Here is a 25,770-nt window from a genome sequence, read left to right on the forward strand (position 1 = left end):
TTTAGCAGTGTTTTCGTAAGATTCTCATAGAATTCAACTCTCTACAACTTCACTTCCTCCAAATTACCTTAAAAAGTAGTTTAATCTATAGAGAGTGCTGTGCCCTGCGAGAAAATTCCTATTAGCAGTGTGTGGTTCTGAAGGCTTCAGTAACGCACGTTGATGAAAGACAAACTTAACATATAATGTATTACAGAACGCAAATACGCTAAGAAGTTATACAAGCAATTAAAGGTCGTATGTGTGTAAATGCTCTACATTGGCGTCAGGTCGTAAAGCATAATGAACTTTTCATAGACAGTGTTGGATACAAGAACTTAAATATTGCACTCGGCTGACGAGCTGGATCTATTAATAGAAAGACATGCATTAAGAGTGGGAAGGGTACGGAGCTAAGTTTACGTCAAGGTATATCTCCGCATCACCTTTCCAACGTCCGTGACGCGTAAATGATTGCCTGCTCAGCGACATGGCCAACAAGAGTTTCTTGGTAGCAAGCCCAGCGATACTCCATAATAAAACTACCAACAACGAAATGATTTTAGCATGGCTAGCGTCAATACTAGACTTTCAACATAGGCGTGAAACTTTTATAAATACAAAAGTGAGAATTAAGTTACTTAGGGATGGTAAGGCACTGTTAACTATAATTTACAGCTATTAGTCTGCCAACCACATCTGAAGGAGAGCTGGGATTAGGTATCTCGCTAAACAGTCAATCGAGTTCATGTGTCAAGGACGTTATTGCTACAAATAATCCCTGTCAGGGGTAAAACTCTTTAATGTGTCTGTCTTTAAGCGTATATATCAGATTCATTATTCAATAACTTTCCCACGATGCCCGTATGCTACAGCGCGTCAGTTAAGATTCATATATCCAATTATGTACATAAAAGTTCCTACGGATACCCGGCCCGTTCAGCCTCTCGCCTTCCGCTTTAGGCGTAGTAGATACAGGGGTCAGGGCCCCAACAGCGGCCCCAGCATGAGGAGCCTTTTCAGGCCTTTCCCTGGAATTGACGGAATTGGGGGCTCTTAGGCTCTAGGACTAAAATAGGCCGCAAAACATGGTTCCACGCAAGGCTGTTACTACAATAATAGCATTGTATCGAGTCCGTCCTGAAACAGAAGGCGATAAACTTGAAAGAGTCTGGCATCCCTGTAGGGAAGTCGGCGAACAGCGCAGTTAAGATCGACTGATAGACTGAGTCAGGTCTTCCCTTCCAGCAGTGGCGTGATATCAGGGCGCAGTACTGTCTCAACCAGAACAACACGCAGGATTCAGTGGGTGTTGGATTCGTCGATTGGTACCTGTTTTGATTGGCCAAGGCCCTGACCTGAGGGCCGCGTCAGTCTAAAGCAACAACTTTCGAGACATACTGTGAGACGTCATGTTTGCATCCACTCTAGAAGCTGATTATGCGATCCGGAAGCTTTGGGAGCGGTGTAGTACTGTAGTCAAAGCGTCGGCAACCCTGTAACTCTGTCAGGCGCAAATGTATATCATGCAAGAATCTCTGGGAGTTCATCAACATTCTATCCGAGGACTTCCAAAAATAAGAAACGTCATTTATTGCCTCCAGCTCTTTTCCTTCGTTTGATTCGACAGTGCCATATCTTCCAGATTTTTCTTTTCGTCCGACTTGTCTAGTTATCACCTTTTCATACCCGATCTATCCGCGGAATCTACCAAAATTCCTTTCTACTATTCGTACACAACAGAGGATCAACCTTTTCAAATTCTTCTTCCCCACTGTATCTATCAGTTATGGGATCGACTCGTGCACAGCAAGCTTGAGAAGTTGGAAAGAAACGATGGAGAAAGAATGAAACACAAATCCCAAGGGTCATACCGCCACCGCCCACTTAAGCATGATAAATCCATTAGGCTTGTCAAGCTTCTGCCCTTCCAAGATGAAAGGAGAATCCGATGCCGACTTATCACTGTCAACATCGACGAATTTCCACCTTACGAGGCCATCTCATACGTATGGGGAGATCCAAAAGACAAGTCTAAAGTGATTTGCCATGGAAAGACCTTGAAAATCCCAACGAATCTTTTCTATGCCCTACAGCAGTTCCGAGAGGAAACTAAACCGCGAATATTATGGGCAGATTCGATATGCATCAACCAACGCGATCTCGTTGAACGTCAAAAGCAAGTCCAGATCATGGGCAAGATATACGAAAAAGCTAGACGTGTTCTTGTTTGGTTCGGACGAGATCTTGGTTCCGATGCAGGGCCTGCGTTTGACTTCGCGAAGACCTTGGCTTCGATCTCCAGATCTCTTCGATACCCATTAATGGAAAACCAGGAATCATATATTCTTTCCCACATTGAGCAGGTCCCAACATCACAGCGGGATTCAATCATCAACCTCCTTTCCAATGAATGGTTTTCCCGCGTATGGGTACTACAAGAGGTCGGGCTGGCACGAGAATGCCTGGTTACTTGGGGCGATAAAACTCTGGATTGGAATGAGCTCTGTGCAATCTCCAAAGCCCTTGCTTGGTTAGACGTTGGATCATTTCGTCTTCAAAAACTCGTCTACTATTGCGCATATGATTTGGGATACCTCGACTTTCAAAGCAAGTTACCAATCCTTGAGGTCTTGGACTATGCGCGCAGTTTCCAATGCTCCGACCCTAGAGACAAGATCTACGCACTTTTGGCGCATAGTTCATTTCGCGATGCGTTGTCAACTTCAACATCCTTAAATCCCATTCCCGTGGACTATTCACTGCCATACTCTGAGACCTACTTTGCTACCGCCAAAACCTTATTGGAAGGTACAAATTGCGGTCCGCTATCCGTTTTATCATATGTCGGTCACACCCACGAGACAATAAATAACCCGGAGCTGCCTTCCTGGGTCCCTCAATGGAATGTCATATACGATGCCACGGTACTTATGTTGGAACACCAAATTTACTCTGCTTCCGGGCATATAGCCCCGCACTACTTTTTGAGCAATCACACTTTAGAGATACGAGGGCTTCTGTTTGATTCTATCAAATGGACATCCGATGTATTTAAGCCCGAAGACTTTAAACGGGGGCTAGTATCCAGCAAGAGTATTTTCGAAAATATCTTCGATGAGCTCGAATGCTTGGAGCAAGGTCCACTGACCGAAGAAGCTTTTGAAAAGTTTTGTTTGACCTTGAATGCTGGAAACTGTTTTAAATCAAGGAAAGGTCCTCAATCGGAACTACCTCGTCAACAGCGTATCGCAGACTGCGTTGCCTTCTTCGAGGCAACAGGGGTCAAGTTGGCAATATTAAACAAGCTGAAAGACAAATTTGGGTCAGGGAATCTTTTTCGATTTTGGGAAACTGCATACATGTGCTGCAACCGACGATTCTTCGTCACTGAAAAAGGCTATTATGGAATTGGACCTGAAGTCAGTCGCGAAGGAGATAAGGTTTCAATACTTTTCGGTGCAAAAGTTCCTTTTGTTCTTCGGCCTCAAATGACGGGCTATTATAGGCTCAGTGGAGAATGCTACATCCACGGGATTATGGATGGCGAAGCAGTCGAGATGTGGAAGACGGGTGAGCTGGAAGAGCAAAAGCTTGTTTTGATTTAAATATCTTTTAGGTCTGCAATAACTCGCTGAACAGTGAGGTTTCCTTATGCGTGAGGGACGTTACTGTACCTCGCTGTATAATATTCCAAGAATACTCCCGTGTCTACGAATACTACGAACCTGGTTCTATCCTGTATGCAGAGATAACTAGTATACGAATCGTATACAAAACAAATCAACACCCCTCTAACCGAAGCAAGGACGCGTCAAAGACACCAACGCGACAATCACGCAGCGGGCAGCGGTAGCCATTACACAGAGGATTCCTACAAACCACGTCTCCGCGAACGCTCATACATTTCAAACGCCAGCCTCTTCTCCTCCTCCGACTCCCAAGCGCGCTCATAATGCTCCGTGTCGGCATCGACACCAAAGAACTCCTCGAAATCCGAGTTTGCGACAGAGATGTTAGCCCTAATCAACATTAGCACGTTTGTAACAGCGCAAGCCGAAGATCCCCCCTCAAGCAAATCAAACAGAGAAGAACAAAGAAGAATAAGAAAACAAAACCTACCAAGCCATGTGAAGTTCCTCCCCCAAGATATTCGCCCGCACGACAACAATGCCTTCTCCGTATTCTTCGAGCTTCTTCTTGTATTTCGCCTCTTCGTCTAGTGTTGTGTCTTGATCAATAATCTCAGCTAAATCATTGTAATCGTCATTGCCACCCAGGCCAAACGGCTGTTGATACCTGTAAAGACCAGATAAGTCAGTCCCTATCTGTATTTGGAAGCAATAAACTTCGTGCCGAGAGCAGACGTGCTCCAAAGTGAAGAAAGAGAAAAAGAAGAAAAAAGGAAAGCAGTTAAGGAGGAAGGTGAAGAAAGGAAGGAGAGAAGGAGGAAGAGGAATAGCAAAAAGCAAAAACGGACCCACTTACTTGACATACAACACGGTCTTCGTCCTCCAAGCCTCCCTGTCGATAAAAATGCAATGGTCCATATCATCCCTAACCCTTCTTCCCTCATCCCAACACATCGTTGCCAACCTCAGCACGTCCTCCATCCCGCCATCCTCCTCCTCCTCCCACGGCACAAAAGCATACGGCCCGTTCCCCTCCTCAATATACGAATCATCGTACAAGTTGTCGTGCAGCAGCTCCACCATCTCGTCAACATTACACGCCCCTTCACCCTTGTCCTCGTCGCCTTTCGTCAGGAAAAAACACGGGTGCGCATCGCTGTCACATTTGGACCCTGGCACGCCGCCAGCGAAGCGCCACGCCGGCACGTCGACGAACAAGCGCGCCTCCGGCCCGCCTTCGGCGAGCACCTCAACTACCCGGGGCTCCGGCGGTGTTGGGCCTTTGTCTGAGCCGTAGGTCGGGCGGCTGTGTATGTACAACCAGTGGGGGATGAGGGTGCTCGAGCGAAGAGGCGTGCGGCCCAGAAGCGTCGGCGCCGTGTATCCTGTGCCGCGCTCGGCGAAGATGACATCCATGTCCATGTCTTTGCTGTTGTTCTTGGCATGCTTTTTCGCGGCTGCGGGGTCGGTGTCTAGGAAGAGCGCGAAGGGGTGGTAGGGATGGTCGTCATGTGAAAGGATGCGCTGCCAGAGGCGCCAGAAGTCGGCGCGGGAGGCGGGAAGGAAAGGGTGCTTCCAGGGGTATATCACGGCGGTCATGTCTGGGTTGACGGTGTGGCCCATATCGTTCAGCGCTGCGGTCGAGGCGGCCATGTCTGCTAACGGAACCAGCGCGATAAATTCAAGCGTGGCCTTGTCGTTTCTTAGGAGGATCGGGGCATCTGTAAGGCTCTCGAGCGGTTCCGGCTCTTTGAGTTCGTCTTCGATTGTGTCGACGATCTCGATGGGTAATGAGGGCTTGAGCGAAAGGACATGGTCGACCGTTTTGGCGTGTGCCCGTGAGCGGGCCGAGTCATTCTGGAAGAGAGGGAGGTTCCAATCATGCAGAGTGAGTCCATATTCATCGAACAGTTTTAATTGCCGGTCAGACGCCCCTTGCTCCCTAAAAGGATCAATGCTCTGGCAGACAGTAACCTCTTCGTCTTGCGTAAGGGTACGCAATGCTTCCTGAAGCGGGAAGCGCTTTGCTACGATGTTAAGTTGGCCAGCCTCGGCATTTTCGTCTGGAAGTTTGGCCTGCAGAATGATCATTGAGGCTTCCACACCATCCACTTCGCCACAAAGTACCCGGTAAGTGTAGTAGTCGACGATGCCCACCCTGGTCCATCCCTTCTCTTTTGCTTTTTGCCCGGTGGTGAAAAGCTCAGTCATACAACCTTCGTTCTCCTCCTCCTCCAATCTTGTCTGCCCGTTACAATCACGTACCTCCACGACCTTCAACTCCGGCATCGTCTCAATCTCCGGATGCGAACCGCTCTGCAGTGCATCATCGAGCCTTTCCCGGGCATCCTCGGCCGTTGGTAAACATAAGCAGACGATGAGAACAGTGCCTGGAACTCGTTTGGGCAGCTCGGGGAGGTAGGACATGGTGAGTGGTTACGTCGTGAGGTTTTTCGGTGCGAATTATTTTGGAAGATATGAAGAGCTGGAAGGTGCTGCTGCCTGGAGGGAGTAGGCCGACAGGCAGCAATTACGTCATCTGCGGTCTGTGCTACTTACCTAGTTAGGCACTACCCAACTCAATTATTATTTTTAGCATAACGTTACTAGTATTCTTGGGGCTTTAGCAGCATCGCTAGTCACTAGTTACGAAAATAAATGGTTGAGTTGAGCAGTGTGACTGCCTTTCTTCATGCTCCGCTCCCCTAGTCCCGAAAAATTGATGAAGGACAAGCTGTACGCATGGAAATAAGAGAGAAAGAAAACCACAGCTTGACGTCAACCGAAAATTCAATTTTAAACCAAATCACGATGCTTCCACTCGCCTATCATTACAAACGACTTGTGCTCCTACTCTTCCTTCTGACTGCTCCCTCATCCTGGACTGACATTCTCTACCCGCCATTCTATCTACCTAATGACGGTCGCTGATAAAGCTGCAGTGCCTGATTCCCACCACACTTCAGCGAGTTGTCGCCCGTGCATGGCATGTTGCAATTGCCGTAAATGCCCGTCTTCGGACCACGGCCAGTAGGGATTGTATTCCCGCAATAGCATCTGCAACACACGCGTTAGCAAACGAATTTGTCCAAAGCCGGAAAGCTAAAACGGAAGTCAGAACACTCACTCTCTACCCATCTCCAATCCAGCATAGGTATATCCCTTGACCTGACAATACTCAATGCACCTGCGCGGCGTCATGGCAGGACTGTCAAACTGGTCGTCCTTCAGCAGCTTTCCCTGGCTGACCCAGTCCGACGCGCAGCCGATGTATGGCCAGCCGCCTACTGGGCCACGGGCGCCAACGCTAATGTCAATCTTGGTCTTGAGCGCGCACTGCTTCATGTTCATGATACCAGCGAGGAAGTCCGTGGTCAAGGGGTTGCAGCCAGGCAGGCGATCCAGAACGCCGGTGACCTGCTCGTCGACCTGGTACGGGATCTTGCACATTTGCTGCTCACCGGGAGTGTAGCGCGTGAGTGTGCTTGGAGGACAATCTGCGCCGGGGGTGGTGCAGGCGGAAATGGTGTCTTGGAGCGCAGGGATGTTCCAGCCGTTGATCTGGGAGCTTGTTAGTGTTGGAGTTTTTATTAGAGACGAAAGGACTTACAAAGTCACCGTGCATGCCATACCCCGTGGGGTCCCCGGGCGCAAGCACAAATGGCTGACCATTGACCTCGTCCCATTCGCCATTAAATACGTCCGTGCGATAAATGATCGCCATTGCCACGGTAGGCAAGCGATGCTCATATCCAGCTGGACAGGGCCCGTTAAGGTAGGTTCCATTGACAGGGTACGAGACATGGCTTTGGTGGTCAGGAACGTCGGCCGCGCCATTCCAGCAATTCGGGAATGTCACCTCCGTGCGGATACCACCGGGGCACTTGACTGGCGGGAATCCGGAGTAATGCTCCTCATTGGGGCCGAGACATGTGTGACCAACGGCAGCGCTGGTAAAGTCTCTCGTATTGACGCGCTTAAAGGGGTTTCCGGCCAGCATGCGGAAGCCCTCGGGGAATGGCTCGATTTTGTCTTTACTGGGACCGGAGTTGAAGCTAGTTTACCAGTCAGCTGAGTCGAAAAGAAAACGAAAGATGCAGCCTTACCTGTAACGGACAAGCATGCCACCCATATTTCCGACGCTATCGTCACCTTCGAGGGGAACGGAGATGAAGCTACCATTTGCAGCGTGGAAGTACAGCTTCGGGGCCCAGTAGATAGAAGGGTCTTCTTTGATGGCGCAGGAGCTGCAAGGCGAGTTGAGCGCGTCTTCATAGGTCGTGCTGAAGTTAAAATCATTGCCGCCGGAAACGACGTGGCTGTGATAGGAGACCCGGCCTGGGTTGACGATGGGATCGAGGCGACCATCGAGAAGGCGGCTGGTGCACGTCTGGATGAAGGAGGCCTGCGCATGCACGGCGGACGCAGCCGCAAGGCCGAGAACGAGGGACTTTACTAAGGAAGGCATGATTTTTGCTAGTCGAGTGGACGATGGGACGGAGATGAGATAAAAATGACATGGAAAAAGAGGCGTTATTGAAAGATAATATTGCTGAAAGAGGCCGCGAACAGGTGGTTGTCCGTACGCGGGGAGACAAAGAGTTTACACATAGCGGTAAGCAGACAAAGAGCGGTCTAAGAGAATGGATGAAGACGGCCGTTCGGTGCATCCCAAGATAGATGTAGTAGTTTGAATAGAGGTGCAATGGGGTAAGCGCATCCTTGCGGCTCCTTCAGCCCTGTGTGCGGGGGTGTGGGCCATGGCACTGCTTCCGGCGCGCACGGACAGACAATGGCTAGGTTGCATCTGTGGGCGCATTCGGCGGAAGTAAGGTCGAAGTCGGATATCTCAGCTATGCCCGTGGTTTAGCTGGAAGGTGAGAGGTGGAGGTCAAGGAGCGAGGTCGGACTCGCGCGTCGCGTCGGAGTCCGGAGGCTGAACTTCCCCGCACACACTGGATTCCTCCATACTTCCCCGTACCATCCATTCAGACCACAATTCTTCTCGCCCCGCCATCGCCACCGGAGCTTGGGCGGATTCTGCCAATCGACACCGTGTTTTTCCCAGTATGACCTGTCGGCCCGCGCTGCTGCGTTTGACGACATTGCCAGCAGACAAAGCCGGGCGACGCGTCCCACCATCTTCCGCTTAAGACGCGATGTCTACACAACAACCATATCTTCAGGCAATGCGCTCAAAGAAACACGCGTCATGGCTGCTGTCGAAGAGACTGAGCGAATCCTGCTGCCCACTCTCGGTCGGCCCTGGCTCGCCGGCTGTAGAAAACCACTGATTCCGCGTCGCCCTGGTTGAGAGAGCTCTCAATCCGATCTTTACACGCAATTATGGCGAGTCGGCGAGCGGGTCAGGAGGTGGAATGGCAAGAGGCCATGTGAAAGTCCTACGCGTACTTCACCATGACTGACTGGCGTTTGCACTTTCCATTAGAGAATCCTAGGCCGCAAAACTCTGTTCTTCGTATTCTTCTTCTTCTTCTTCTCCTTCCACCTCCTGCCATGAACATGGTAGAGTAAGGTGTCCCGAAGTCATTGACACAGTTCAGTCTCACCTCGCCGAACGACGCAGCTGCTTGGCTGTGACAATTCCCTCGACAGTAACTAAGCGACCACTCTCTCTACCAACACTCCATACATCGCAGATCACACCAGTAGCTAACAAACAACGACAAACAACGACAATGGCTGCTACGGCCGACGACTACATCTTCGCGCGACAGTTACACAGAAAGGAGTTCGACAAGAGGATTCGGAGACAGAACAACCTCCTAGCTGCCCGTCGAATAGAGGGCTTAGCGAACAGAGAGGCCCGTTTGGCGTATGCAAGGGATCAACAGGAACTCGAGAACCTGACGGCAATGTACAGCAAAGAGTTCAGTGAAGAAATTGACGAAGAAATGGACGAGGTCGATGACGAAACAGACGAAGAATCCGACGAAGAAATGGATGGAGAAGAGGCTGGCGACGGAACGGACGAACCAACGGACGAACCAACGGACGAACCAACGAACGAACCAACTGACGAACCAGCGGACGAACCAACGGACGAAGACATGGATGGAGACGAAGCTGAAGAAGAAGTGGACGAAGAAGTGGACGAAGAAGTGGACGAAGAAGTGAACGAAGAAGTGGACGAAGAGTTGAACGAAGAAGTGGATGAAGAAGTGAACGAGGAAGTGGATGAAGAAATGGAGGAAGAAGAAGCTGACGAAGAGAGCGACGAAGTGCTGGATGAAGAAATAGAAGAAGTAATCGACGAGGAAGCTGATGAACCGCCGGAGCAATGCCTGGCATGCTTCGAGACTCTCGATACTTTCGACACTATTGCGGACCTACCTTGTGGACACAAATACTGCTGGGGCTGCCTGGACCAAATCCTGCTGGCCGCAATTTCATATGAGGCGCTCTTTCCACCACGCTGCTGCAGGAGAGCTATCGATCTTCCCGCAAAGAGCAAGGAACATCTACCCCCGGCCACGCTGCACGCCCTTGAACAGAAGCGGATGGTTGTGAACACACCGAACGCTACATTTTGCTTCGAACAGCTCTGTGGTGCGTTCATCCGCCCGCCCAGCAACGGCGTTTATGGCAATGTTGCAAAGTGCCAGGAATGCCGCCGTGATACTTGTACTACGTGCAAGGCAGCAGCCCATGTGGGTGATTGTCCGAAGGATGAAGGGCTGCAGCAGCTTCTAAGCACCGCGGCCAAGAACAACTGGCAACGTTGCTACAAGTGCAAGCAAGTTGTCGAGCTCAGACATGGCTGCCACCATATGACGTGCCGTTGCGGCGCGCAGTTTTGCTATTTGTGTGGCGAGCGCTGGCGCACCTGCCACTGCAGGGAAACCAGTCTCCATCGTTTTGCTCGCTGATCGCTATGGTGAAGGGAGGTGCGGTCCGCATACCTGTCCACTGACCACGGCATGACCGGCATATAAGGGCGTCATTGTCCTGGATGGTTGAGGAAAGTAAACGCTACAAACTCCAATCATTCACTACCGCTAAGCGTCTCATCTTGACCTGGCGCCTACTTTCTCGGAATTTCTATCCCGGATACATAACCACACATCTTACGGCAGCACATGTCTGCACACTCCAGGTCACTACATCACCACTTTCATCACAATCAACTCCACCAATTTGACTACTCTCCTTCTCGTCCACATTAGCACCCCTTAGCAGCTTACCCATCGATGATGTCATGCACCTGCAGTGGCAGCATGGAGCGTCATGAGTGCGCGCGCATAGCAATACAGAGCATGCACATGATTCAGTAACCAGCGAACACAGAGTTCTCCGAAGAAACTCAACACCTAAAAGCGTGCTTAGTAGCTAATTGGATAGGAGCGTCTTTGAATTCACACTCTCTGGAACCATTCCGTTAACAATAGATTGCTCTGCAGCGTGACCTGTGTCCAGCCAAATGCAAAAGGCCGGATGGACATACTGATTGCGTCAAGACATCCTAAACCCTTTTAGGTCTTCTGAATAGTTTGCTAGGTACGTGTTTGCTTGTTTGCCTCTTTGTATGCGGATCATCTATTAACTCCCTTTGAAGTAATATGTCGTTGCCCGTGCAGATAAAGACTAGACTATGCTAGTAGTCGCTATCGCTCCTTTTCGTGGATAGGAGAGGCCTTTCTTTCAAACTTGCCGACAAGTCTTGTGCCGTCATGACGCACTGTTCCAGAATCTTAGGGCATCGCAGGGTACCAAAATGTCATCAATCGACGTTTAATTTATCGTTTCCCATGGGGTCCATGGTAAAAGCGGAGACTTCCCGTGGGATTCCATGCGCTAAGTGGGATAGTGGAACCTTCCAACGGTGCCCCAATACACATATAGCGGTTTGGTTGATGGTGTCTAACTCTACACAGCATTAGTGTTTGCTAACTGCCATTAGAAAACGTAAATGAGATTCTAAGTCCCTTTATGCAACTCGGATGATCGGCGCGGATGCGCGCATGAACAAACCGTGGTAATAGTTGCGTCGACGAATCATTGTATAAACTTCTCGCAAGTACCAGTGTCTGCTAACAATTTTCGCCCATCAAACGACACAGATAACGAACAAAGATGTCAGAAAGTTCTTATTTCTGGTGGCAAACCCTTCCGGACATGTGGGAGATGATATCACTAGAACTCCAACTCAAAATGCACCAAAACCAGAGGAAAAATGGCCCCAAAGGCACAGCGCCTAGCTACTGGGAGCTGGAGCTGGAAAAACGCAAGCAGGAGCTCGACATGAAGATTTGTCGGCGTGGAACAGGACGAGTATTTGCCGCGGGCATGGAGCAAACGAGGGTTGCATTTAGACCTGATCAGAGACATATACAACGTACCGGCCTAAGATTCAGCGAGAGAACGTCACGGACAATCACGCCGTTGTCGCTGGCGTCACGGTACCCCAGAACAACAGGGAAGACATTCAGGACTGGCACGAAGAAGGATACAAAGATGCCGGTCGACGGACAGTGCGCCGCATGCTGCGAATCACATAGGCACGACATGGTGCTGCTACCTTGCGGACACGAGTACTGCAAACACTGCATCGACCAGATTTTCCGGGTCGCAATCTCGGACCCGACGCATTTCCCTCCGCGCTGCTGCACACAAATCATCCCAAGGGTCACGGTGAGCCGGATCCTGCCCGCGGAAACCCTGAGCGCATTCGAGCAGAAGCAGACGAAGCTGAACACGCCAAATTGCACTTACTGCCACGAGCCGAGTTGTGGCGCCTTCATCCCTCCGCAAAAAGGCTCTTCCTCCTACACTAGCGATGTCGCTGAGTATACGGCCTGCGGCAGGAGTACGTGCACAACCTGCAAGGCATCGGCGCATGTTGGCGACTGCCCGAAGGACACTTCGCTGCAGCAGTTACTGCACGCGGCAAAGGAGAACCAATGGCAACGTTGCTATAAGTGTAGGCGGCTTGTGCAGCTTGCATATGGATGCCTTCATATAACGTGAGTTCTCTCCTTGACTTTCCATTACATCCCCTCTTCTGCACCGTCCACACTTCTCATTACATTAGTCTGACTGCTTCAGATGTCTCTGCGGCGCGCATTTCTGCTACCTTTGCGGACATGTCTGGAATACGTGCGATTGTGATTTAGGCGGCCAGCATCGCTTGCTCGATTGATAATTAGAGCTGTGGAGGTTTTGGGCCGGAAGCCTTTGGACAAGGACACGGGCCGCAGGACTTTGCAGGGTAGTTTTTGTTGGGTTTTCAAGGCAACAAGCTTGCGATGAAAGGACCACTGTGTTCTGATCCAGCATCTTTTTATCGATTCATGCTCTCGCAAATACTGTCACTACCACTGCCATCTTTGATTTCACTCGCTTAACTCGTTTCGCTATGCATTCTGCTTTGTTAACCCATCACCGTCCTTTTGTCTGCACAGTCGCTTACTCTTCTTGCTTTCAGCCTCAAATCCCACCCTCACTCTACTTTATTTCTGTTCTCATCCGCGGTATTTCTCTCTAACGAAGACCTCATACACAAACTGCGGAAAAGAGAACGAAAACTCCCATCTTTTGTAGTGTTATTGTTTACGGTATTTCTGGGACCGTGTTAAAACAACTGAAAGGAGATTAAGTAGTATTAGGAAAAAAAATGAATTGTGCTGTATTGCATCGTATGTACTACTGCTCGAAGTCTTGCAAGGTCACTTCAACAAGTAGTGAGCAAAATCGGCGGAGAAGTCACTGAGCATTTTGCGGGTATTTGGTCGTGGTTGCGTGCGGTGAGCTATATAGTTGACCGATACGTACGTTTTTTCTGCTGATTTATACGTGTCTTCGTAAGAAGGGATTCAGTGTTTTTGTGAGCTTCGGAGAAGGTGAGTTGCAGTGCTGTTACTGTGGCTGGTCGTTACCACGCTATCCCTACTGATTGATCTTTGGTCTGTTCATGCTTTAGGTGGGTGATCCGATGTTGCTGGTAAAGGACAGGATGCGGTTTGATTACAATATTCTCTTCTTATCATTCTGTTCTACAACTTTTTTGATGTCTTTTTTATGTCTTGTTTCGCTTCTTAAATATGTTTTTATTATTACTGTTATCGTATCATAGTAGCGCAGACATGCCGCCGTGTTTTCCCCAATTATTATCTTCGTGCATGAATGAATGATGTGAACGCGAGACTACGGCTTCAACGGTGCTTAATAATTTTACCTATAGTCCCTATTGATCCGGGCAGCTGGCAGTGCCGGCTCCACCTATTATTAGTAACATTTTTTTATAATTTAACTGTAGCACCGCATGAACAGAAAGGATCATGCATCTCTTATGATAGCATCACGTTGAAGGTCGGCAGTTTGGCTGTGGACGCCTGGGTTATAATTTGTCGATTGGGCTGGGCTTACCTTTGTGACAGGTATTCAAGCTTATTGAGGACATTTTATTTGTGTTTGGTTGGGGATTTTGCGGACGGAAGCCTGTCGAACGAACTTTGGAAATGGATGGCAAAAGCGTTATATTACAGTTGCTAGTTGGTTTATCCCGAATATCAGTTTATTGTTGGCATTCGTTGTAAAATGTAGGATTTTGGGATGAGTTCCGAGAACAGAGTGAAGGAGATGCTTGGTTCATGGTCTTTTCTTTATACCCCCAAGTTTCAGAGTCCCCTTTTGGGTATCTATGGTCCTATAGAATCTTTTTTCTACCTAGACAATCGAAATGGTTTGTATAGTGGAATTATGAAGTGGACAAGCCATATCCCGTAGATGTTCAGCGGAGAGTATCCCAAACCCAACCCGCCTATACTCGTTGCTTTCAGGTCCGGTACGAGTAAGAAATAATCCATACAGTACAGTGTCACCATACTTGTTTATGGAATCTTGACTGTACCCTACAACACCAAAACAGAAACCTGGAATCTTTACCATTCTTTCAAAAGTCATATACTCAAAGGCATTATGACCTTGTGTATCAAAAGCAAGCCATCCGGTCCAATACCTGTCCTCTTTGTTTATAACCATGCTCATATCGACTGTATTTCCGTAATTCATTTTGGAGTCAGCTGAAAAAGGCACCTTTTTGCTGTTTGAAATAGTTGCCTTTGGCATTCGTATGATTTCTATCTCGAGTTGCAGGGATCCAGGTCCATTCAGCCAATAGTTGCGGCCATTTGTTGATCCGACAAGTTCGGTGTTGACCCCGATTAGTTTGCATGATGATATAAAGCGATGCCACCTGAGAAATTGTACTGGTCCAACTTTTGAGGCCCAAGACCATGACGGCGCTCGTTGTACAACAGGAGATGAAAGAGGTTCTTTAGGCAACCATAGCAGGCTTTCGCAAATGCGGTCGCCCCAGATTCCGGCACAGTATGGAACCTTGGTATAATGATGGACCTTCTGGGCCATTCCAGCTATGGCCATAAGCTTGTCTCCTTCGTTGGTCAAATAGCAATTTGAATACATCTCAACCAGGTTTAGCCATTCCAGTGGGGTACCGGTGTTCTCTTTCGCCAAATTATCGTTTGAAGGTTCCATATGGCCAGTGCTAAATTCGAAACAGGCACGCAGGTTGGGTGCTGCAGAGGGTCCAAAGAACTGTGATTCAAGCAGTTCAGCTAATGTGTCTGCCGATGATGACCCTGATTCCAGAGGACCGCTTTCAGATGAAATACCCTCAGCAGTTTCGTAGTAGATCTGGCCTTCGGTAAAATGAATGGTCCTAGGTGACAGAAACCGCTCTTGCAGGACCCAACCTCGCTTGCACAGTTGACTGCCAGTTACATCCATATCCATGTCTGGCGGACGGTATATCTGTATCGTGGTCGCCGAATCCAGATTGTACTCCACTGCTCGACGTTTCGACAGAGAATTAGCCAGAAATCCCTCAGAATCGTCAATGGCACAATGTGCGGCAATCGTGAACAACGCTTGTCCATACACATCGCCCATCTTCCTAGACTCTTTTTCTCAATCTTTCTCATCATCTTGGATTATACACAATGCGTCGATCCAAAGGTAAGATAACCCAAGCCGGGAAATAACGCTAAACGCGTCTCGGAATGTCATAGGTAGATCTTCGACACGAATTCCAGAATACAACTTGTTCACAGTTTCACGCGTGCTTGTGAGATGTCGAGATGCTCCCCATCGGTGACTGAGGGCAACATATCGCAAAGGCTCTTCCTTTCCGGCTGTAATGTGGAAACTCTTCTCTTCTGTAATATCCACTAATCTGATGTTTTTGTCCTCGCCGACATGCAGCAACCGAGTAGGGAAGAAGGTGGCAACAGGGAGCGCGACTGCACCTGGATTTTCAAAAACCCATTTTTTCATGAGCGTGAATTTCGCTTCATCTTGTAGTCTTTGATCGATTGGGATGCCAAGCTGTCGGGTCCATTCGTTCTCTGCTTAATAGTAGTCAGTACACCTTCAGATAAGATAAAAATTAAGATGTCTGTACCTGTCTGACATGAAACAAGAAGCTCCTCATCCAACGTGTATTGTTGAGCAGAGTACCTGTATGAAGATTGGGCCCCAATGCGTAAAGAAAGGGAAAGTTGAAGTAGAGAATCTACAACAGAACGCCTAAGAAACATCTCAGATCGAAGATATTTTTTGGAGGGCACAATAGATTCTACATCAGTACATCCCTCTTCGTTATAGACAGCATAAATGCCGGTACGCTTGGAGCCGCTGTCAATCTTTTCATTCAAGAAAGCGGTATCATATTTTTTCCTAAGAAGCGTCCACATCATCGAACACATTGGACATCTTCTCATAGATCGTTTTAGGTCATGGACGGTGCTGAAGATTGGGCACAGGTTCTAAGGACGTTTCAGAAGTATTGTCAGTGTATATGAACCCTCATAATGCTAACGTAGGTTTCAGAAGAAAGAAAGCAATTATGTGAGTCTTACACAAAAGTTATAACCTCCCAGAGCACCCATTTCCTGTTGCCTAAAGACCGTAAAGAGGTTCAAACAATTGGTGCAGAGTTTGATTGGTTCATCCACTTTTCGTCTCTGCCGCTTCTTCGGACGTGGTGAAAGCTCCATGCTTGAATGAGTTTGACGAGCTGAGAAACTTGAGCACCAGCTGAGTTAACAGCTGGAGCCAGTTCTTATAGCAAAAAGTGGCAGCGCAGGCCCGCCTCCCCTGATGCTTCTGCCTTGAGGCTTCCCCGCACCACCGACCAATAATATTCAGAGGCGAAGCCATAGCCATGCTTACCCGCAGCTTGTGTTGCCACGTCAAGGATTCATACATCTCCACTGTTTTCTGTTTCACTGCCTGAAGATTTCTGCTCTGTCGCGTCAGAGGTATACGAACTTTGCAAAGCTCTGCCTTCCTTCTTTTGGCCATCTCTATACTATGCACAGGTATAGGCGCATAGGACTGAATTTTAGTGTCCGTACCTAAAATTTTGAGTCGTAATTAGTTGCTTCCACATGTACAAAGAACTGTGCTGTTCGTGGAAACACCGTTTCTTACTTGATCCATCCGCCGGCCCACCCTTCCAAACCGTAGTTGTTAGCATGGGCATTGGAAGTTGTCGCGTGCGAGGATGGAGGCAGAGAGCAGAGAGCATGTACTGTACGACAAGGCATGTCATCAGCAAATACGCGCGACCGACAGGAGTAAAGGCGCATTTTTATGATGATGCTGGTTAGTAAGAAAAAGTCTGTGACTTACGAGGATAAAAGTGAAAGATGATGATATAAGACGACAAACTTGGAGAAACTTGCAAGACAAAATTCTGTTTTGGAAAGGACATACCCGCACGTCCACCTTAGCCTTGTCGTCAACCATGATTTGGCAACAAAACATATCATAGTGTTTGTCCAAGAAAGCCTAAAACGATCACACTCTCTTTCATCCAACTTGCTATGATGTGACGTTCATTTGGCATCTGCTTCACTCTCCTTTCTTGACCCTCATTCCACAATATAAACATATCAATTAAAAGGCCAGTAAAACTCACCCTACTCCTTAAAAAATCGCTACAGCATTCGGCGGGCTTGCCACCCCACCAGGCACCTTCAACGGCACACTGGACACAAAAAAGCTCCACCTCCCGTCCTCCTTACACCTCCCCGCGACCTCTTCCAAATCAAACAACTCTCCAATCGGCATCCCCCACGCCGCAAGACACCACTGATGCAGCGTATGCTCCAAATCCGCATGCGGCCCCGCGACAGGCGCCCGCTCAAAACTCGGGCAATCGCTCGCGACAGCCGCAAATCCGCACGACCATAGCCAGCGCAGCGTGTCTTCCCCAGCCTCAAGACCCAAGAAATTCGGTTCAGGGCGTGCAGCGAGCTCCGCGGAGGCGGTTTCGCTGAGAGCCTTGATGGCGGCGTCGACGCCGGTGCGCAGGAACAGGATGTCGCCCCTGCGAGGCGTGACGTGCGTTTCGGCGAGGATTTGCTGGACCTCGGCGAGTGGGACGGGTGTCGAGCTGAAGGGGTCGGGTAGGGTGTCGCCGCGGGCGGTTTTCCAGCTCGCCCAGTCGATGAGGATGCCCCGGCCTTGGATGCCGCCGTTGCGGAGCCAGGCTGGTGGTGTTAGTACAGTGGGGGTTGTAGGAAGAGGAAAAGGCTAGGCGTACCGTCTGTGCCGAGGACGGTGGTGTTGTGCACTTCTTCCTGTGTGTGGTTCATGTAGAAACGCTGCAGTTTGTGGTTTCCTGGTTTGGGTCAGCCTAGGTAGCTGGTGGCATGGTAGGAAGAGTTCCACGAACCATCTAGTAGAGGTGGGTTAGTTTTTTCACGCATGCATTAATGTCTTATTTTGCTTTAGGAAGGATGGGGTGCGGTGTTATTGTTGGAGTGTTCCGCACACCTCCGACTCCAGGTCTTCTTTGTTACAACCCATATCTCTTCCATGGACACAAAAGGGAAAAAATTATAGATGAACAGAGGTAGGAGCCCGGAAGTAGATTCAAGGGAATGAAGATAGAAATAGGTAGAAAAAGAAAGGACAAATTTTTCCAAGAGAAAAGAGATTAAAATTGAATAAAAGAAAAACAAACTCACAGTGTCGAAAGCCATCCCACTGGGTACTGGCCTGCGTATTAAAACACAGGACATCATCGTTAACAACCCTCCCCTGTCCCCTATGGCGGACCTCATGGGAAAATTCTTGCCGCCCAAAACAAGGCCTTGGCGGCACATTCAGCGGCAGATCCAGCGACACGCGCACGCCTGTGCGGATCTCCTCGCGTGCAGCCGCAGCGACCGTCGACGGCGTCAGCAAGTTCAGCATGCCCAGCTCGTCGGCGGAGCCGTACAGGCCCCATATGTTTCCGGGTGGGCCGGCGGGGTCAAGGGTTAAAGCATCGAAGGAGGGGAGGGTCAGGGCGTCGATTTCGGCGGGGGAGAGGTGTGATGCAGTCATTTTGAGTGTTGCTGAAGTGTGAGAAGGTGTTGGAGGAGGTTGTAGAAGAACAAGTCGAGGCCGGGGGTTGTTGTTGTCCCTGGTTGCCCCGCAGGCCCCGCTGCGGAGGAGCTGCGAGGTGGGGCGGGCGGAGATGCTCCGCGTGTGACCTCATCGCACATCTCCGGGTCGCCAAAAGGGGACGCCCTTAAAGCGCTCTCAACGCCTTATGTCTCAACTAGAAACAGCAATGAAATGGTTGATATGATGAACGTTCCATAGTTTTATGAGTTTTGCATTTTCTGGATCATCGAATAAAGAACCATTGTGCTGGTTCTGAAAATTTGGATTTATCCGAGTCCTACTGTCACATTAATATTGCCACGTATGTAGATATTTGTGACTGAACTTGTGCACCGCGCCTGTAGGTCTCGGGTATCCGGAAATATTCGTCTGCTGACATCCCATCGACGCATCTATGCAAAGTGACACGTCTCTTTTTAGTTTGCCGGGACAGCCTTATAATCTTGAGCCCCCTCGAAGTCAGCTGCTCTATTCAGCACTGACTGAAACCATCGAGTTGTTCTGTTGTGCCTTCTAATGGCACCAGATTAAAGTTCACTGCGATCAATATCATTATTTTTGTTCTCCTGGCAAGAAAATTTTTGTCAGCTCATTCTAGCGAACAGATTTGATGGATCATACTAACCTGTGATGGCTGTCGTCGTCATGTTCACGTTCAAAGTTTTGATGTGGTGTACCTTGTACATTGTTCGTCTGAACGGGGATTCCTGACTGATTGTGCCTCTTTCGAATGCGGAGATAGTGTGCGCAGACAGGGACGATGATGGCCATGGCAGCAGCAACGACAACACCAATGATGGCAACCAGATCGCCGTTAGAAACACCTGTCGAGTTGGGAGCCATTTTTATACGTAGTTGTAGAGGGAGTCTTAATGTGAAAGGCAGGTACAAATTCATACAAGCGCTGGTTTTACCAACAATTAAATAAACTTTAACGCTTTACTGAGTTATAGCTGATAGAAAACTTGAAACTCCTATACAGCCCTACTAAAAAAGATTTAGAAACAGATAAATGACAAGAAGGGAAGATAATTGAAAAAAGAAAGTAAAAAATAACTAAAATAATTCTTATCTTCTTCTCTCTCCAGTCCGAGGGCTTTGCGGACAACAAGGAGGCTACTACAACCCCGGCGAGCTAAGGTTTTAATTGTTTTGGTCATTTCTTTGGCCGACCTGGAAAGACAGCCAGCCTCACTATAGGTTCGAAATTTCCACTTACACTCGAAGATAAGTGGTTAAGAGATAGAGATACGTGGCGGAAGCGCATTGCAGTTGGCTGATGCTGTTGTAGCGTAAGAAAGAATGCTTGCGGAGGCAACGAATTACGACTTACAATGCCAGTCACAGGTGCCGAGATCCCCTCCGGTGAGCCTAGGCCTCGTATGTTTCGAAAGTACTCCTACATACTGAATTTTCACTAATGCTTACGAGAGCTCGGCAACAAGCGACTTATGGTAGAAGGGTATCCCCTTTGGCCGCCAGGTTTCAGTTGAGCCTCAATCAGCATGTCTTGTGCCAAAGGGACAGGCAGCAAGCCGCTGTTGCTTGCACTCGTCGCAAATTTGTAAAAGCAGTATGGTGCCACAATATCTACGGCAATCATCTTGCATTGGTATGGGTGGCACCCAGATCACTAGCTAGTCAAGGCCGGCTTTTTCTTTCTCAAAACACCATGAAAACCACAAAACAGCCACTTCCGCTGCTACCATTCCTTACCTACCGAGTCATGAGAGCATTCAACGAGCCGTATTTTCTTTTGCCTTTTTGCCTTGCCCTTTCCGAACTCTCCGATGTTTCGGATTGTTTTCCCGCATCTATCTTATTCTCGGCTTGACTATAAGTAACACATCACCCAAGTTTCAGAAATGCTGCACCATCGGCGAAGTCAGGAATCTGCGTAAAAATCATCAAAGGTAATGCTTTGTGTCAGGTTGTCAATCAAACACCTGTTTATCCCTTTAAATCGATCACTGAAATAATATTTATTGGCAGGTCAGTCACATATCCCCACCCAAGGTTCTTTTAACTGGGTTTCGCAGTGATCTAAGTTGGTGATCATGCAATTCGACCAAAGGCTTACATGGGCATGCTTCAACAGCATTGCGTGGAAGACTCTCCGACAGGGTGGTAAATCGTCCAGTCGGAGCCGGACGGCGGACCGGACGGATAGCCCGCCGTCCCTATGAACGCCTCGTTCATTCAGACGGTGAAGTAAGTCGTCCGGTTCAGTCCGACTGATATCACGAGTCTTGGCATGGTGTTGAGCGAATATGTACCGAATAACTGCTGAAAAGTACCTAAAAAATGCGATATCTCGTATACCCGCACCCCCGCGTCCCCCGCCGCTTATCCGCCTGCCGTAGAGGGTCGATTTTAGGTGTAAAACAGGCCCTCTGCGGCACAGTGAGAAGCTTGCGAAGACCGCTCAGTGCGTGTAGCAACTGGTGCCCGCGTGCGAGCGCCCGCGGGTGCTCGCTCGTTCGCCTGCGCGTACCCGCTAGCGCTCGTTCGCTCGTTCAGCGCTCGCGCACGTAACTGCGGGCTGTTTAGCACGTTATAGAGCGGTCCTCCGCTGCTCCGCAGATGGAAGCAAACAGTCGTTTTCCCTGCTAAATTTGGCGTGTTAGTTCCATCTCGTGAGCTGAATGTAACCTCTGGTATACTTACTAAATATTTTTAGCCGAATCGGGCCTACTACTGCTCAGTAACGTCTCCCGCGGCTATAGAGATATCTTGGCATGGTGTTGAGGCGTTTATGGGCCCTCTAAGGGTCCTGCCGCTATCTACTCCTCTGTCCTCACCCACCTAGCAGGTAACTAGCTACCTAAATACGTAACTGCCTCTGCAGTACCCTCTGAAAGGCGTGAACGGAGCTTGCTTATACTCCTACCGGCCGATGAGAACGTTCGTTCGTAGTTACTACTTATAGCCGGGCATGCTAGCAGGTCGAGTACTATCCTGCTAAGTGTTGGGTACTGTGTTCGGCGAGTAACCTACTACTAAAGGATGTTTAGCTTACTCGTCCTCTCCTGCGGAGAGGGCTCCTGAAGGTACCGTTGTAGCTCGTTAAGTGGGTCCTTATCTATATCGAAGATGTAGGCCTCTATCTGCTCCGCCTACTATTCGTCGTGCCAGTGAGGTATATATGCTGCTTGCTGCGTCTCCTAAGGTACTGGCGCTGTTAGCGGGGGTGTGTAATCCTTATACTCGTCCTATAAGCCTATAACTATATCTTTAGCGGCCTCTACCTACTCTAGCTTCTACTTGCGGTTGAAGAACCCCTAGCGGAGCTTCGGATAAAGTAGTATAGCTACTCTATACGTAGGCGTGTTATCCGATAAGGTATAGTACTTATTTAATACCTTCTACGCGAGGTTGATAGATGCTTATAAGTGTGCTAAGTCGTGCCTTTTTGCGTACCGATACCTTGCTTCTTTAAGTCCTTTTAGTAGTAGATCTATATGTATAAGGACCTCCTAGAGGGCACCGTCTCTACCGCGTGTAGGCCTGCCTTCGAGCGTCTCTATTATACGCTTTAGGGGGCGTAGTAGTTCGCGAAGTTCGATTAGTTCTTGCTAGTCCTCTACTAAAAGTATATCCTGGGTAAGGTCCTTAGTGTTAAGGTAGTAGTTACCTATTGCCGCGCGAAGATGAACACCCCGAGATATCATCTCGTAGGTGCTGTTCTAACGAATGCCTCTATTTAGTACTAATTTTAGAGGCTCTAATTCGCTATAAGTAGACTGGATAGCCTCGAATAGTATCCTCCTCTGCGGACTATAGCTGATATATATAACTATATTATGTAACTTGCTAACAGGGCCTCTTTCGCGCTAAGCGAGTACCTCCTCTTGCGTATCCTTAGTAGTGTAGTTATCCTCTTCATCTAGTGTTGCTATAGAGGCAGGTATAGTTACTTCTTTAATTTCCTCCGTAGTCGGTACTATTAGTAGTAATATATCCGCGAATGCCTCTAGGTCCTTACTAAATAATATAGCCTTGGTAGTAAGGTTAATAATATACCTAGTATAACGTAGGCGGGCGTGTTTAGCGTTGAAATTAAACCTCTTAGCAAGCTCTGCTACCGTCGTGTTATTATTAGTAGTATTATCTATTATAAAATAGCTAATTCGATTACTAATTCGGTACTGTTTAAATACCCCTGATATAACGTTCGTAAGGTTGACGCTAGTGTATAGGCTATCGATTAGTGCTAGAGCGAGCAGGGGTAACTGATAATTACCTCTAGTATCGATATAGTGAGTATGTACTGCTAATAACGGTAAATCGTTAGTTAAGGTCTACCTATCCGTACTAATATTAATATCGCTTAGCGCGTGCTTTATCTACTGCGCTAGGTGATAACGAGCGTCCTTAAAGAGTTGAATAATAAGCTTACGGAGCGTTTTATTAGATAGTCGATAGGTAGGAGAAACGTCGATATCCTTAGTAACTAACTGTAGAATAGCTAGGTGGCTTAGGTGGGTTGCTCCGCGAAACGTCTAGTTCGTAAGGACTATCTATTTAACAATACGTGCCCTGTAACGTATCTTGTTGATCCGACGAGAGGCCTCTTCGGCGGGTATAGGCGACCTACTAGACGCGTACCCGCCCTTATGGCTGCGAATATACCTAGTAGGGTGGCTAGTAGTTGTTATTTTATAAGCCTTGTGCCGGCTATTCGCGTGGTACCGTTTATAGAGCTAATATTCGTCTATTGCGGGGTCAGTTACTAAGAAACTATACTCCTAGATAGGCGACCTGCGCCTGCGGCGCTATAGTAGAGTAAGTCGAATTATCGTAAAGCCTTTAGTAAGCGTCGGGTCGAAGATAGATCTATTAACGTCGCGTAGGCGGCTAATATATATTGATAGGAGGTCGCTCTAGCGGTATAGTTTAGTAATATTCGACAGTTCGGACGTAAGGCTACTAGCGGAGGTACGTTCGGCGGCGTTATCCGGGGTCTCTTTAACGAATGCTATTGTAAATCGGTTGCGGGCGGACTAGCGGGGTTGTTAAATTTTCTAAAGGTGGTCCTAGGCCTGCTAAATTAGACTGTAATGGGACCGCCGGGATACAGGCCTTATAAGGAGCGTAGTATTAAGAAAGATTTGTATAAATCGAAGCTTCGGAGACATTCGGTAGTATTCGGTAGTTGGCTTGGCAGCCGCACGAGGGGCGAGACCCTCGCGCACGTGCCTCTAACCCTAATACTAAGCCTGATCAGGCAACTACAAGTAGCGTTTGCCCCTCAACACCATCAGATATTCGGTACACTAGCAAACCCTTATACAACTACCGTCCACCGCCGTCCCCCTGAACCAAGCTTCGTCGGGACGAACTGCTTCTTGGCACGCTAAACGAGGCACCGTCGCGACCGTAGACTAGCGTTCCGTCCATTTGTTCAGACCGACGGTAATGAGGCTGGACGATTCCGCACCCTGCTCTCCGACGCTACTTTCTCTCAACGAGGCAGTTTCTCTTTAATCTAAAGCGGAGTAGAGGTGTTGATTGTCATTTGTTGCAGCAATTTGTCCTTTTCAGAACATTCGGGAGCATGGCAGCGACTGCATTTCATTTGTTGATACAACTTATGGAGAAGAAGACTAATCGCTCTTTTGACGACCAAGAGATCATTGAACACCTGATCAGTGGAAGATTTGCCACGACTATCGAACAACGCATGTAGTTCTCAGGGAGACCATTGCCAGAGCAGGATGTCCGCATCATCAGGCTGATCGACACGAGCTACATTATCGGCTTTTACCGCGGCGCCACGAAGTTTGGTCCATTGGACGACAGCGAAAGAATGGAGCTCGACTTAGAAGCTTGGGAAGCGTACCGCCATCTCAGCCTTTTCGACCGGGCAATAATGAAACAGCTACTGGAAGCTTCTGCTTATCTTGGGCATGGCTACACCACTGAATACTGGACGGAATCACTTACGAAAGTTTCACCGCAACCCTTTACAGAACTCACGATAAACCCTCTTTACAAACTGGAGCATGAGTTGTTCAGAGCGGAGCTTGTTCAATTAAAGAAACAACTCAGCAGCCTCTCAACAGCGTTAAAGATTGTTATGGGTGAGGATTTGGAGTTTGCAAAGTCGGAGAGGTATAAGAGAAGGATTCTCTTCGGTCCTGGTAACGCTAGGTAATATCTCTTATTAAAATGTACCTAACTTTCTTGCTGGCATCGCTAATGCTTCATTATAGCCATCCAGATCCTGACCGAAAATTCGCCAATCGTCGTGCGAAGCTGTACGAGCACAAGAAAAGTTGGCCTGAAATGGAAAGCAACAATCCTGCAAGTCAATCAGCAAGAACAGAAATCCAAAGTCTGATGGACGCGTTTCGAGCAGGGATTTCTCAGGCTTACAACAACATAACGAAGAACAATTTCGGTCCAGGCTGGAGAAAAGAAACTATCTTTCACGACCCACGACGGTGGCCAGCAACCTGGGACTTTCGATGCTAATTTCTATGTTCCGCTCGTTTAACTCTCGACCAAATTTACATCTCTAACCGCACTTATCCGGGTAGCCACTCAAATATTTATAATGTTAATTTTCTTCCCATCACACGCCCACCATACGCCCACCCCCAAAATTGTGTAGAAAAAGCTTAGGGTAGGGTGTCTACATTAATGTTTAAATGATTGAACAACACAGGCTCCATACTAAGCCCAGTGAGTTTTTAAAGTGAACAAGTGTTTACCA

General features: G+C 48.5%; 9 protein-coding genes across 9 annotated transcripts; 4 read left to right on the plus strand and 5 right to left on the minus strand.

The window, feature by feature from the left end:
- Nucleotides 1–1,550: 1,550 nt before the first annotated feature.
- K452DRAFT_288228 (uncharacterized protein) lies at nt 1,551–3,606 on the plus strand. The gene has a single exon (XM_033540611.1). It carries the CDS (start codon nt 1,827–1,829, stop codon nt 3,585–3,587), a length of 1,761 nt encoding a protein of 586 aa, XP_033396518.1. The 5' UTR covers nt 1,551–1,826; the 3' UTR covers nt 3,588–3,606.
- Nucleotides 3,607–3,655: 49 nt separating this feature from the next.
- Nucleotides 3,656–6,067, minus strand: K452DRAFT_359261 (uncharacterized protein). Its single transcript, XM_033546249.1, has 3 exons — nt 4,468–6,067; nt 4,102–4,278; nt 3,656–4,001 (listed from the first exon to the last, which is right to left on the minus strand). The coding sequence occupies exons 1-3, from the start codon at nt 6,036–6,038 to the stop codon at nt 3,854–3,856; spliced, it is 1,896 nt and encodes a 631-aa protein (XP_033396519.1). The 5' UTR covers nt 6,039–6,067; the 3' UTR covers nt 3,656–3,853.
- A 161-nt stretch (nt 6,068–6,228) lies between these two features.
- K452DRAFT_319126 (uncharacterized protein) lies at nt 6,229–8,465 on the minus strand. The gene is made up of 4 exons (XM_033544216.1): nt 7,718–8,465; nt 7,222–7,666; nt 6,739–7,172; nt 6,229–6,668 (listed from the first exon to the last, which is right to left on the minus strand). The coding sequence occupies exons 1-4, from the start codon at nt 8,077–8,079 to the stop codon at nt 6,518–6,520; spliced, it is 1,392 nt and encodes a 463-aa protein (XP_033396520.1). The 5' UTR covers nt 8,080–8,465; the 3' UTR covers nt 6,229–6,517.
- A 607-nt stretch (nt 8,466–9,072) lies between these two features.
- K452DRAFT_319127 (uncharacterized protein) lies at nt 9,073–10,567 on the plus strand (the record flags this gene model as incomplete). The annotated part of the gene is made up of 2 exons (XM_033544217.1): nt 9,073–10,362; nt 10,516–10,567. The coding sequence occupies exons 1-2, from the start codon at nt 9,311–9,313 to the stop codon at nt 10,565–10,567; spliced, it is 1,104 nt and encodes a 367-aa protein (XP_033396521.1). The 5' UTR covers nt 9,073–9,310.
- A 1,070-nt stretch (nt 10,568–11,637) lies between these two features.
- Nucleotides 11,638–12,906, plus strand: K452DRAFT_359264 (uncharacterized protein). The gene is made up of 2 exons (XM_033546250.1): nt 11,638–12,595; nt 12,678–12,906. The coding sequence occupies exons 1-2, from the start codon at nt 11,706–11,708 to the stop codon at nt 12,769–12,771; spliced, it is 984 nt and encodes a 327-aa protein (XP_033396522.1). The 5' UTR covers nt 11,638–11,705; the 3' UTR covers nt 12,772–12,906.
- A 1,391-nt stretch (nt 12,907–14,297) lies between these two features.
- On the minus strand, nt 14,298–16,648 carry K452DRAFT_359265 (uncharacterized protein; the record flags this gene model as incomplete). Its single annotated transcript, XM_033546251.1, has 4 exons — nt 14,298–15,546; nt 15,592–15,997; nt 16,054–16,417; nt 16,511–16,648. 4 exons carry the CDS (start codon nt 16,646–16,648, stop codon nt 14,298–14,300), a joined length of 2,157 nt encoding a protein of 718 aa, XP_033396523.1.
- An 840-nt stretch (nt 16,649–17,488) lies between these two features.
- K452DRAFT_359266 (uncharacterized protein) lies at nt 17,489–19,019 on the minus strand. Its single transcript, XM_033546252.1, has 3 exons — nt 18,626–19,019; nt 18,202–18,279; nt 17,489–18,148 (listed from the first exon to the last, which is right to left on the minus strand). Exons 1-3 carry the CDS (start codon nt 18,987–18,989, stop codon nt 17,583–17,585), a joined length of 1,008 nt encoding a protein of 335 aa, XP_033396524.1. The 5' UTR covers nt 18,990–19,019; the 3' UTR covers nt 17,489–17,582.
- Nucleotides 19,020–21,868: 2,849 nt separating this feature from the next.
- On the minus strand, nt 21,869–22,039 carry K452DRAFT_229274 (uncharacterized protein; the record flags this gene model as incomplete). Its single annotated transcript, XM_033537027.1, has 1 exon — nt 21,869–22,039. A coding segment is annotated over one exon (171 nt), but the record flags the coding sequence as incomplete, so codon positions are not given.
- Nucleotides 22,040–24,517: 2,478 nt separating this feature from the next.
- Nucleotides 24,518–25,629, plus strand: K452DRAFT_288233 (uncharacterized protein). The gene is made up of 2 exons (XM_033540612.1): nt 24,518–25,205; nt 25,268–25,629. The coding sequence occupies exons 1-2, from the start codon at nt 24,862–24,864 to the stop codon at nt 25,527–25,529; spliced, it is 606 nt and encodes a 201-aa protein (XP_033396526.1). The 5' UTR covers nt 24,518–24,861; the 3' UTR covers nt 25,530–25,629.
- The last annotated feature ends 141 nt before the right edge of the window (nt 25,630–25,770 follow it).

This window comes from Aplosporella prunicola (assembly GCF_010093885.1).
Source record: "Aplosporella prunicola CBS 121167 unplaced genomic scaffold K452scaffold_15, whole genome shotgun sequence".
Classification (NCBI taxonomy): domain Eukaryota; kingdom Fungi; phylum Ascomycota; class Dothideomycetes; order Botryosphaeriales; family Aplosporellaceae; genus Aplosporella; species Aplosporella prunicola.